The following is a 13,774-nucleotide window of genomic DNA, read 5'->3' as shown; positions in this document are numbered from 1 at the left end:
ATCAAATATTACAGCCTTAAGAATGGATTTCGCCTCAACATAAAGAAAACAAAAACCCTCACAACTGGACCAATAAGAAACGTCATGAAAAATGGAGAAATATTGAAGTTGTCAAGTATTTTCTTTTACTTTGACAATCTTTCTTTACGTTCAAATAAAAAAATCCCTAAGTTGAATTTTTGCTTTGAATCTTTAATCTTTGTTAGTATGTGTTAATATATTTTCAGGCAGCCCATGGTTTATTAAGTTCATGCAGGTGCTCAAATGACAATTAAGTAACCCAGTTGTGAAACCAAGAACTATCCTTCACTAAATCTGCAAAGTTGAATCGTTCACAAAGTATTTTCCAATTCTTGACAAAATCTGTCCTTTGGATCACCATGCACTTCAGAATGAAACAACAAAAGCAGAGTTCTGCTCTAAGTTCTTGTATAAACTGAAAACAGATGGTTACGTTGGACCTTGAATTTTATTGTATTCACCATTTTGATATTAATTTGGAATTCATCACTGCAGGGAAACACTTGCATATGGGAGTTCCTCTGTGAATAAAATAATGCATTACTTAAATATCAGGGCTGTCAGAACAAACTCTAGATGTAATGGACATTCTTTCCAGCCTGCGTGGTAAAACTGTAACTCTGCGATAGCAGGTCAAGCTGACATTAGATATCACGTGTTCTTGCAATTCACAGTTTCTTGATCTGATACTAAACTCAAAACAGAATTTCGTTTCATATTTTGTTCTTGCATATGCTTTAAAAACTTCAAACCCTTTTCTGGGCAGGATGGATGTCTTATGGTAGGGATTCATACAGCTTGCTTGGCGCCACTGGCTCATTTGGTAACACTGCCATCATTTCCATGCAAGTAAAACATTTTGGCAAAAGGATGCAGCATGATTGAGATTCATAAATCCAAGTTTGAGATTCTCCTAATTTTGTTGTCTAAGTAGTTCCTGACTTCTTTTCTTTTTCTTTTGGACTACTGTTTGTCCTGTACATCTAATTATTTTTCAGTTTTAATGAAAATTGTCCATTAGAGTGGAAAGATAAATATCTTTCAAAATTAAATCTATTTAACCATAAATTATTCAAGGGAATTATAGACCTTAATGGCGTCAGAAAATGGATTAAAAAAAATTTAGGTGATTTGCATTAAAAATACTTTAAAAGATTTAACAAACAATAATGTAAGAAAAACAGAAAGCACTGATATATAGATTTCATTAATTTAAGAAATAAAATTATGAAAAATTAACAAAACATAAATATTACTTAAATGCATATATGATCAAAAATACTCTAAAAATTGTAAAGGTCTATAGTCCCCTTTAATAAATTAATTTTATTACAAATATATTTAAAAATTATCTTTTAGAAAATTATTTTTAATTTTTAAAAAACAAGAAATTCGATTAAGACTCAGGTTTTGTCTAGTTGATAACATCAAAAGTCAAACAAGAAGAAAGGAGGAAAAGACAGGTAGAATGGATAATCAGAAAAATCTAAGAAAATTGCTTAGGAAACCAAAAACCAAGCCAAACCCATTGCCGTCAAGTCGATTCCGACCCATAGCAACCCTACGGGACTGAGTAGAACTGCCCCACGGAGTTTCCAAGGAGTGCCTGGTGGATTCCAACTGCCGGCCTTTTTGGTTAGCAGCCGTAGCTCATAACCACCAGCCACCAGAATCCCCCCTAAATTCACAGGAATGATCTTCACTGTTACGATTAGTTTCACACACACAAAATTTTTTTTTATCTTATTCTGCAATTCAAAAACTTACATAAGCACGCTCACCCTCAACATCTTGCGTATTTCAAGTTGGAAACAAAATCTTCAACTTGCTTTTTTACTAGAGACACTGAAAAGATGCACAGTCAGCGGCAAACCTGACTGGATGAGACTCAGTGTTTACTCTGTCAGTGCGAAGACAGGACGCATCCTGTTGCTTGTGAACATTCTCTTGGAGCAGCAAAGCCTTTCTTGTTACTGTGTGAGGAACTTTTAAATACTGAGGTGCCGGTAGGTCCAACTGGAGAGATTTCAGAACTAAAATTAAGCACTGGATTCGGAAATTAAACTGAGGGTTTTACTTCTACACTCCTGATAACCTTTAGGCTTCTGTTAAAGCTGCCTTTTGAAAAGCAAAGCTCAGTCGCGCTTGTTAAGAGTGTTCCCACAACTGGCCTTAGAAAAAACTTCATCGAGTTGTTAAATTAGAGCCTATAGATAAACCTGTTGCTTTAATTACCTTAAAAAGTTCCCCAACACGTGCCTAGGCATTATCTCAGCTAAATAAGCAGAATTTATTTATACTTTCCTTTTTTTTTTAACTAATGGTCAGAAACCCTGGTGGCATAGTGGTTAAGCGCTGTGGCTGCTAACCAAACAGTTGGCAGTTTGAATCCGCCAGGTGCTCCTTGGAAACTCTACGGGCCAGTTCTATTGTCCTATAGGGTCACTATGAGTCAGAATTGACTGGAGGGCCTTGGTTTTTGGTTTTTTTTTTTTTTTTTTTTGGTCTATTTCTCAGAAAGCCCCACCTTTTTCCCCAGAAAGCAATGAATAAAACATGAGATCCTTCCCGCCTAAAACCCCTTATAATCTCCAAGAAAACATCCATTCAGGGAGAAACTAGAGGCTAGCGTAGGCAGAGGCCCCTCTCCATCCCTCCCTCGCAAGCTCTTTTTTCTTGTCATTAATAAACCTTTGTTCATGTGGAACTTCTGAGCCTCTTCTGGTCATTCTTAGTCAGTAGAAGGCAAGAACCTGAACAGGACTTAGTCCCAAGCTGGGGAGCCTTGTCCTATAACAGTAGGACATTATGTAAGTGTATGAGAAGCACAACTAACAGTGCACGACTGCATAAAAATTATTTATGCCCTTAAATAGAGAAATAAAAGATAAGTGGGAAAAATAAATAAGATTGTTGTGATTGGAATCCATTTATCATTTGATGACAACCATAATTATATTTGATCATGTGTATCATTAATGCTCAATCAATTATGGATATTTGCAATCTTATTTATAGTTTTCAATGTTAAATAAATTGCTTCATGAAAGAGAACTCACTTGAGGTTATATGTGTCGTATTCAATGGAAGACCTTGCCACTGCAGGGATCATATAAAGAAATCCAAGATTTTCATTTTCACGTACTATTTTAATGATTTGCAAGGGATCACGGATGTTGGCTTTAATAACTTCTTCCCGGTCATGGAAAATGTGCTCAGGGTGAGTTGAAGAACTAGTCTTGTGGAGACCTCGTTTTCCAAGACTGGTGCGTGGCAGTTTGGGCGGAGAGGGAGAGAACATTTCAACAGAGGGCCGCTGTATTTAAAACAAAACAAACGATTGTTGTACATAAAGAGTTTTTGCAAAAAACTAAGCTATAAAGAAGTGACACACTATTACCCTCAAGTACTAATTAATTATTACACTGCTTTTTTTTTTTCTGCAGGAGACATCAAGGGATCAGAGGCAAGCATTTTGGAATTGAAAATTTTCAAATTGTTGTTAGGCCATGGTATTCCTTCTCAGTGCTCCCTCCCCAGATACCTATCCCCTTCCCAAAAAACTGCCACAGTAGCCACTACCACTGCCTTCTCCTCTCCTTTAACTCAGTGTCCATTACATCCAAATAACACCATCTTCCTGGGGTTAATGGGAGCCCAGCGCTTTTCGCTCAGTGGCTCTGCATTCACCCTGGCTGTGGTTTCTCCCCTCAACCTCCTGACCTATTTTGACAACCCTGGTGTTTTCCTATGGATGAGACCCTGGACAGCTATTATTATAACTCCTACTAAACTACTTTTTTTGTGAATGTGAGGGGTGGTCATATTGAGCACTGGGAATTACTGTGCCACAGTCTTAGAGAAGCACATATTTATTAACAAATAATTGCCCATTCTGTAGATGGGGCTTCTCCAATTTAAATGTGCCTATAAACTACCTGGGGATCTTACTAAAACGCAGATTCTGATCCAGTCACTCTGGGGCGGAGCCTGAAATTCTGCATTTCTAACCTGCTACCGGCCAAGGAACCAAGGTTGGAGGCTCAAGGCTAAGTCCTCCTCCCCACGCTGCTCACACACTGAGCTCTGCTCTCATCACCAGATTTCACTGTCTGCACTCTCCATGTCACTGCTCACACTCCCTTGTTCCTTCCTGACAAACCCAAGGCAACATCACTCACATACTTTCCTACCGTGAAGGAGGCTGATCACTCTGTTTGAGGAAATCTGACACTAACTCCAGTCCTCACCACTTTGCTTCTCTGACAGTACAGGGGTAACTGGCTTTAAGATCAAGGAATTCTTATAGTGGAATGCTTTGATGAAAAAAAACTAATATAAAGATATAAACAATTTCTCTATTTCCTGTTAGTGTAGCTGAAAGAGGTTGCCATTTCTGCAAGAGATTGATTATCACAAGCTCTGTGGAACAACTGCTCCAAAAAGTTTGTATTCACAGGGATCATTAGTCTCTGATTAAACAAACCCTGTTGCACAGAACTGTGAGAGAAGTCTGGAAAGTTCAAGAGCTGTGTCCCATGGTACAAAAATGGAAGGAAACACATCTTTAAATTTAAAAAAGTGCTTCTTTCATTCATTGGCTAGGGATGGCAGCAATGGCACTGTTTTCTCACATGAAAGAGTAGGCTACACCTGAAAATACCCAGAATCAGAAAAAATGCACACTGCCCAGCCCAATGTTTCAACAAGGGCTATGATCGATTTTAATATTTTATGAGAGTAAAGTATTAATATTTTAACAAAAAAATCTTCTCTTTAACACATCCTTTTAAAAGTTTTATTGCATTCTAAGTGAAAGATTTTTTTCAATAATATGGCTACACAGTTTCACCGAGGCATTTATTTCTAATTATGCAATTCAGCAGGAAGATGTGATTCAATTTATGCAGTAACATATATTCAGATTCTTTGGGTGGGGCTTTAAAGAAGGCATTAATTCATAAAGACTACAGAAACCCTGGTGGCATAGTGGTTAAGTGTTATGGCTGCTAACCAAAGGGTCAGCAGTTCGAATCTGCCAGGCGCTCCTTGGAAACTCTAGGGGCCAGTTCTACTCTGTCCTATAGGGTCGCTATTGACTCGACGGCACTGGGTTTGGTTTTTTTGGTTTTAGAACACCTGTAGTCCTCCTCTCTGATGAATGCCTGGTTCCAACCTGACAAGTCACTAATCTTCCTTAATTACCAGAAGCCTCCAACTTTCCTTCCTTCCTTCTTTATCTTCCAAGAAATTCTCATTGTTGCATTTCCATTCTAAACTCATTCCAAGAAACTGATATCCAAAAATTAACCCCCTTCTCAGAATAAGTATTCTTTCATATACATTACCATCTGTCTCCCACATTTCCCTTTAAGCCCTAACTCTTTACTGGATTCTTCACTGACAGCTACAAGCAGGAAGCATATTTCGAAAGTACACATTCCTTCTCAGCACTCCCGTCCATCTTAGATGCCCAGACAATGTCTCACCTCTTCTTCAGATTCAAGCTCTTAAAGTCCACTTTATACCAAATGAATTAATTTGGAGGCAGTCAGATTTTTCCTGGCCCTATTTAAGGTAGCTCTCTCTCTCCCCACTTCCCAAAAACTGTGTTAACTGGGGCTATACAATTTCATACAATTTATTATATGATTTCATTCTGCCAGAATGATCTCATCCATACCCACAGTGAGCTCCTTTTTACTAGCTTCTTCTCAAGGCCCTGATTCTCCCACCTTCTCTGCCTCATTAACTTGCACTTATTCCTCTGAGCTTAGAGCAACTTCCTAGAGTAGCTTTCCTTCCGTTGACTACGTCCTGGCCACTGGATGTAAGTTTCTGCTCTATTCGGTCTCCCATCATTTTGTTCCTTAAATGACCAATGAGAGCTCTTATCACATCCCACTGCGCTTGAGGGTTCACCTGTCTATCTGCCCTCCTCCAGACTATGAAAACTTTAAGGACAGAGCTTGTCTTCAACTCTGCATTTCCAGCACTCTCGCCCAATATCAACCAGCACTGAAATATTTAACGAGCATTAAAGGATCCTCTCAATAAAAACCTCTATTGGTAACTTTATTGTGGGTGTGGCCTTCACATGTTCAACCGCCTCTGTCCCTTTCTTTAATTACCTATTGGTATTCATATTAATTCAAGCTCTGGTCATGTCTCCCTTGAGCTACTGTTCACTGATTTCCTACAAGACAACTTCCTCACTCTACAATTCTCACTAGTCAGAAAAGTTGTCTTTCTAGTTGATTCAGTCTCTATTTTATTACCCTTCACCAAGGCCTTCAATGACTGACTTTGTAATAATGACAAAAATTTTATATGAGTTATAATAACATTCAAAATACTATTTAGCCCATTTGGCATGCAAGAAAAGGTCAGAAGACACTGTACAGATGTTGAAAGTTTCCTTTACGATTTTACTCTATGGTCCAAGTTTTCCTTACATAGGAAGAACTAAGAAATATTCTATTCCCCAAATCCATTATGCAACCTGATAGAAAAAGATTCTGCCGCTATTTTTATGAGTTAAAAGCACACTGACAATGCTATATAAAACTTAGATTAATATTCAATTAAGTATTTTAATACTGTACCTGCATTTTTTTCATAGCATCTTGATACTCAGGAATCTTAGCCAGTGGTTCAGATCCAACAGAAGTTTGTTCTCCAGTGACTGCTAGAGGTTTTAAGGTTCCGGAAGCAATTAACTGAAATCGGTTCTGTTCATATATGTATTCTGGCTGTTTACGATCTTGGTAGACTTTTAGCACTGGCTTCGGAGAATAAAAAGACATGTTAATCTTTTTCACATAAGACAAATCTGTAAATACTTCTTATTCTTCACTACCTTTGGACTCTTCTCTGTTGAAAATTCATCTTCTCCTTGGACGGACTTCCTATCCAAGGCACAATCCTAGCAGCAGCTACCATCATTGTCTATCCCTGACTTATTGTCTGACTAAGATTTTTCTCCCTGGTCTCTACTCATTTTATATCTTAAATGACCAATGAATGCTGCTGGGATAAGGTCATTCAGAAACAGCTCAGACGCATGAGATCACACACCCATCAGTTGCCCATTATAAACACCCACCATTCGCCCCGTTCACCACCACTGCTAATGTGTGAAGGAGTGTGCAACTCTTCCACCCTACCCAAAAGTAATCAGTCACTTCCCATAGCCATAACTGATTGAAGGTCTAAGAAATGGTGGCATTATTTTAGGCTAATCAAGCTTAAAACTAAGGCAATGCTGTTAAAGGCAACAAAAACCTAGTTTTTCACATAATACACTAAAGCAAGTAATTCATCAGAATGGCTTTTAGCTACTAAGCATTATAAGTCCAGCATGATAGCTAATCAGAGATGAGAAAAAAAGGCTTAAGAGTGAGCAGAAACAGATGTTAAGTTTCTAGATATATGTAAATTACATTTGGTTTTAGACAAAATCCTCTTGAACTGTTCATGGAAGAAAAGATTAGCTGATGCTACAGAAATGGGGGGAGATCTCAGCTATGTAATAGTGCTAAAAAGGAATAGAGACCAGAATCACAAGTTAAGAAAAGGGATTAGAGGCAGTGTTGGTTTGGACAGAATGACTACAGGGGGCCAAACAATGATCAGCAAAAATGATAGAAAGATAAGTGCACATTTACAAAACCCTTCTCTGAAGCCCAATAGCCCAGTGAATGTGAACAAGAAAACTTAGCTGAAATTAAGGAAATTAAGTAAATATGCTAACAACATATCACTACTAGATATAATTAGGACTAAAGTAAAGAAACACTGGGAGTTAAATACACAACTACTTCCCTCCCATACATTGAGAACACAATGTAGAGTAACAGATTGTTGTCTTCAAATTTGTGAAAAATACCTGACTTCTCAATAGCAACAATGGAAGTCAGAAAAGAGTGGACTGAAATTCTCAATATAGAATTCTATGCCCTGTGAAAATATCTTTTAAGAACTGTAGTACTAAAGACATTGTCATACAAGCAAAAAATGATAAAATCCATCACCAGTACAATTGCAATAAAATAAATTTTAAAGGATTTCTTCAGGCAGCAGGAAAGAAATGCAGTAAGAAATGAAAAGCAATAAATACTGGCTAGATTCAAACAAATATCAGCAGAATAGAGAGTAATAACAATGTTGTGGACTTTAAAATACAGAAATAAAATAGATGATAAATGGTATACAAGGGTGTAATCTGGTAGGAAGGTAAAGTTATTAATTAACATTGAACTTTGATAACTTTAAGATGCATGTTGTAATTTCTACCGCAACTAACAGTAAAAGTGTATAAATTTCAACGAGTAGTTTGAAAAAAGGAACTAAAAAACAATCAACTCAAAGAACACAATAAAACACAGAAAAGAGACAAAGAACAGGTTGGATTTAGAAGGCAACAATGGCTGCAACATTGGGCTTAAGCATAACGAGGATTGTGAGCATGGCGAAGGACTGGGCAGTGTTTTGTTCTGTAGCACATAGGATCGTTATGAGTCAGAACCTACTCGACGGTACTTAACAACAACAAATATGTTGCAAATATTAACTGTAAATAAGACATTTTTACAAAATATATTCACACATTCACTTACACACACAAGTATATACATATATATAAAATAATAATAAGAGAGAACTAAACTGATGTCATATATATTAATGATATCAATAAATGTATACAGATTGAACAGCAGTATACATCATTACGTGAAAAGAACAGGTTAGAAAATGTATGCAGTACAGCACCCTTTGTCTAAGAAATTGGGGGATACAAATTTACATGCATATGTATGTGTATATAATTTGTTTATACTTCTAAAAATGGAAAGAAACTATAAAATTAAAAAATATGTTACTATAGCAGGAAGCTGATTATAAGGTAGAGATAAGTCGTTTTGGTATACAATTTTGTAGATTTGATTTTGTAACTATTTTAATGTTTTACATAATTACAAAACACAGTTAAATTTTAAAAGTGAATTGCTAAAAGAACACAAAAAATACGAAGCAAACACAAATGTGTACCTAGTTTGTAGCACAACTATACACATGGCCAAGTGACTTAGAATACAGTAATCCTACTATACATTCCTAAATGGATATATCCTTAGACACAGGGGTAATTATTCACGTTGAGGATGAGTAGTTAGTGTAGGCACTGTCAGGAAGGGTAGATAGTGTAGGCACACTGAGCAGAGGTAGTTAGTGTAGGCACACTGAGCTGGTGAAGTTACTGCAGGCGCACTGTGCAGAGGTAGTTAGGCTAAGCACACTGAGCATGGATAGTTAGTGTAGGCACAGAGAGTAAGGGTAGTTAGTGTAGGCACACTGAGCTGGGGTAGTTAGTGCATGCACACTGAGCAAGGGTAATTAGTGTAGTCACGTTGAGCAGGGGTAGTTAGTGTAGGCACACTCAGCAGGGGTATTTAGCATAGGCACGCCAAGCAGGGGTAGTTCCTGTAGGTAGTTAGTGTAGGCACATTGAGCAGAAGTAATTAGTATAGGCACCTTGAGCAAGGGTAGTGTGGGCATGTTGAGCAGGGGTAGTAAGTGTTGGCACACTGAGCATGGATAGTTAGTGTAGGCACGCTGAGCATGGGTAGTTAGCGTAGGCACACTAAGCAGGGGTAGTTAGTGTAGGCCCACTGAGCAGAGGTAGTTACTATAAGTGGTTAGTGTAGGCACTTTAAGCAGGAGTAATTTGTATAGGCAAGTTGAGCAGGGGTAGTTAGTGTACACACATTGAGGAGAGGTAGTTACTGTAGGCACATTGAGCCAGGTAGTTAGTGTAGGCACATTGAGCATGGGTAGTTAGTGTAGGCATGTTGTGCAGGGCTAGTTATGTAGGCACATTTTGCAGGGATAGTTATGTAGGCACACTGTGCAGGGTTAGTTATGTAGGCATGTTGAGCACAGGGGAGTTATGTAGAGCATGGGGCAGTTATGTCGGCAAGTTCAGCACAGGGTATTTACATATGCATGTTCAAAACGGGGTATGTCATGGATTGAATTATGTCCCCCCAAAAATGTGTGTATCAGTTTGGCTGGGCCAAGATTCCAGTATTGCGTGACTTTCGTAAATCCTGCCTCTGTGATTTGGACGGGGTATAGGCCACAGTTGGGTTAATGAGGCAGGACTGAATTTACAAGATTGGATTGTGTCTTGAGACAATCTCTTTTGAGATCTAAAAGAGAGAAGCTAGACGAGGGACAGGGGGACCTCATACCACCATGAAAGCAGTGCCAGGAGCAGAGCACATCCTTTGGACCCAGGGTCCCTGCGCAGAGAAGCTCCTAGTCCAGGGGAAGATTGATGAGAAGGCCGACAGGGAGAGAAAACCTTCCCCTGGAGCTCATGCCCTGAATTTGGACTTTTAGCCTACTTTACTGTGAGGAAATAAACTTCCGGCTGTTAAAGCCATCCACTTGTGGTATTTTTGTTATAGCAGCACGAGATGACTAAGACGGGGTAGTATAAGCACAGTGAACTCTGAAGAGCAGGGCAGCAGCAGTCAGTACTACATCTACATTACAAATGGGAGTTTAGTTTCAACTCAACAATATGTGTTACTTCTCATTTTCTATTTTTTGAATTTTACTGGTTTTGTAAATTTATTTGTATTTAAGATATTAATTTATATATTAGCAATTGGAATTAATTCCTAAGTTAATATTTTTGCATATAAATTAACACTAGAATAAACCTAACAAATCAGCCCTAGAGATCCTCAAGAATGTTTCTGTATTTAAGTTTAAGAAACAATGGAATAAGTGTTAACATTCACAGGTACAAAAACCTCAAAAAATGAGCTCAGGAAAGCTTGACAACCTAATTTTAAGGTGTGCAAGGGCTATAAACAGATAATCCACAAAGTAAGTAATAAATATGTCAATGAATGAGTGAAAATATACTTCACTAATAAGATGCAAATTGCAACAACAATGTGATGCCATTTTTAACCTATCAGTGTAGCAAAAATAAAAGAAGTGATAGCACCAGGCTTAGCAAAGATGTGAATAAACAGCCCCTCTTATACACTGTAAGTAAAAAGGTCAAATGGTTAAATCTTTATAGAGGATTGTTATTGTTGCTGTTATGTGCTGTCAGTCAATTCCGACTCATAGTGACCTCATGTGTGACAGAATAGAACTGATCCATAGGGTTTTCTTGGTTATAATCTTTATGGGAGCACATAGGTCTTTTGCAGAGGCACTGGATGGGTTTGAATTGCCAACCTTTGGGTTACCGAGCACTTAACTGTTTGTGTCACTAGAGCACCTTTTATAGGGGGTTACTGGGCAATATTTTTCAAAATTAAAAATGTATATCTCCTAAAAAAAATCATTGCCATGGAGTTGATTCCTACTCATAATGACCCTATAGGACAGAGTGGAGCTGCTCCATAGAGTTTCCAAGCAGCAACTGGTAGATTCGAGCTGCTGGCCTTTTGGTTAGCAACCAAGCTCTTAACCACGGTTCCACCAGGGCATCCTACAACCTCTATATTTATAAGTACAAGGACAAAACCATTCAATATAGCATTATTTGTAATAGCAAAATAACTACAAAAAAAAAAAAAAAAAAAGGAAATAATCTGAACTCCCAACAATAGGAGACCAGTTAATGGATAATGTGTTATGACACTTTCATACAAAAAAATACAATGCCGTTGTTAGACAAGATACCTCTAGGAGGTGGAGCCAACATGGCACTACAGACAAAAGCACCATAACATCCCTCCAAGTAAAGACCAGAAAAACTAAGTAAAACAGAGACAAACACCAATCCTGGAGCCCTAAGAGTCAAATGAAGAGATAAAGAATTCAACCAAACACCAAATGGGATAAGAAACTGACAGAGAACAGAGAGTGAGGAGAGATATGGAGTGGAGGCCCCTCATCAGCTAACGCAGCATGGATTCGGCATCTTGGACTCATGTTGGAGATCAGTGGACAGGGAGTATGGGAAAGCAGCTTCATGGAGCTCCCAGCAGGAGACAGAGCACCTGGTAACCAGTGACACATGCTTTCCCATACCCCACCCTTCTTCCCCCTGCTCAGCCTATGCCGAATCCTGGTGGGCCGTGCTAGCTCAGCTGGGGAGGCACCAGCTCTGTGACACTTGGATTCACTCTACCCACACTGCCTGGCTCCTTCAGTGCCATTTCTTTGTTTCTGTTGTCGCATTTTTCAACTTCTTTTAGTTTCTTCCCTCTCTCACCTCCTTCCCTTCCTTTCTCTCAAACATCTGGCTCCATATGCCAACTTTTCTTCTTCTTGACAGTCTGTGAAGTGCTGCTCCACCAGGGAACCACTTCCCTAGTCTGCACCGCCACACTGGTGGGATCCTTGGGGCCTTTTAATTTTTTTTTTCGTTTTCTTTTTTCCTTTTTGTTTTTCTTCATTTCTCAGTGTCTTGTCTCTCTCAACTTACCTTCTTTTCCTGTCTCCTGAATACCTGGAACTGTGTGCCATTTCCTCCCCATCTAGACAGGCTGCACCATGCAGCTTGGGAGCCACTTCCCTCGTCTGTGCTGCCATGCTGGTAGGATCCCTGGGGGCATTTTTTTCCTTCTTTTTCTTTTTCTTCATTTCTTGGTTTCTTGTCACTCTACTTTCCTTCTGTTCTTATCTTCTGAATACCTGGTGCTGTGTGCCATCTCCACCCTTTCTTTCTTTTTTTTTTTTTCTCTCGGTTTCCAGTTTCTTATCTGCCTTCCTTCCTTTCCTTTCTCCCGCCCACCTACCCACAAGTGCCATATCTGTCTCTTCTTGATGGGCTGTGGAGAGTCTGCTAAAGCCTGCAGAACCAGGGGGAAGTGACGCTAACTCTGTAAAAGTTAAGTCCAAGTGTCTAACCTACTGTGCGGGATCAAAAAAAAAAAACCTCCCCCCTCTGGGAAGTACCTCTCTCCCATTTACCCGACCCCTCCTTGCTCTGCTCCAGTCCCTGTCCAGCTTCAATGATTGCCACGCCCCCTGGGCTGAAAGTGGGACCCTTTGCATACCCAAGCCATTCTCCCAGGAAAAAATAATCTGCCAGCTCCCCTAAGCTAGGAAATCAGGGCAGGCACAGCCCGTTTGCCAAGGCACAGGCATAAGGGATCCATGGACTATGAATGCCTTTCACCCCTGCCTAGACCTGTGTGGGCCCATTTCAACAGTGTAGGTCCTCAGTAGCACAGTAAAACAGAGTATAAAGCTGGAGCCTATTTTCAACAGCAACAGCTAAGGGGGAGTGGCAGATTCATGACATTTGACACCACTCTGCCCATTAAGCAGGGTCCTCACCTACCCACATCAGAGGCCTGAGGACTGCTGGCTCCACCCACTCCACGTGGCCACCTGTGACAGGGATCTGAGAATAAGTGGTGCCTCCCAGTCCTCACAGCCAACAGCACTGGGTGCCCAAAATCCAGCTGCAAAACCAACCCACCCATGTGCTCTAGGGAACAGGGACATGCCTTCTACTCAGGCACTCGGGGCAGCCACCAGCCCCTTACCTTGCTGAGCACATACCTGTGCCTACTCCAATCACCCCTACGTAGCCCTGTGCATCTAGGACTGTAGGTGAGAGCCTGCACCACACACTCAGTGAAAACCTGGTCACCTAAGCTGAACCCACACAAGAAAAGTAAATGGACTCCTGGGCTCACATACCTCGTAACAGCTCTAACCACCTGGCGACAGGATGTGACAGCTTCAAATCTGCCAATAATCAAAGTAG

General features: G+C 39.7%; 1 protein-coding gene across 1 annotated transcript in view; it reads right to left on the bottom strand.

Annotated features, from left to right (window-relative positions):
• The window catches only part of DNAH6 (dynein axonemal heavy chain 6), a 302,643-nt gene that overhangs the window by 275,056 nt on the left and 13,813 nt on the right, over positions 1–13,774 (bottom strand). Inside the window, exons 2-4 of the mRNA XM_064268785.1 lie at positions 6,622–6,806; position 6,569; positions 3,081–3,337 (exon numbers count right to left, since the gene is read on the bottom strand). Coding sequence (XP_064124855.1) covers positions 3,081–3,337; position 6,569; positions 6,622–6,806 — 443 coding nt within the window. The remainder of the gene's footprint in view (positions 1–3,080; positions 3,338–6,568; positions 6,570–6,621; positions 6,807–13,774) is intronic.

This window comes from Loxodonta africana, chromosome 15 (genome assembly GCF_030014295.1).
Source record: "Loxodonta africana isolate mLoxAfr1 chromosome 15, mLoxAfr1.hap2, whole genome shotgun sequence".
Lineage (NCBI taxonomy): Eukaryota > Metazoa > Chordata > Mammalia > Proboscidea > Elephantidae > Loxodonta > Loxodonta africana.
The sequence above is the reverse complement of the archived record's forward strand: the minus strand, read 5'-3'. Positions and strand labels throughout refer to the sequence as shown.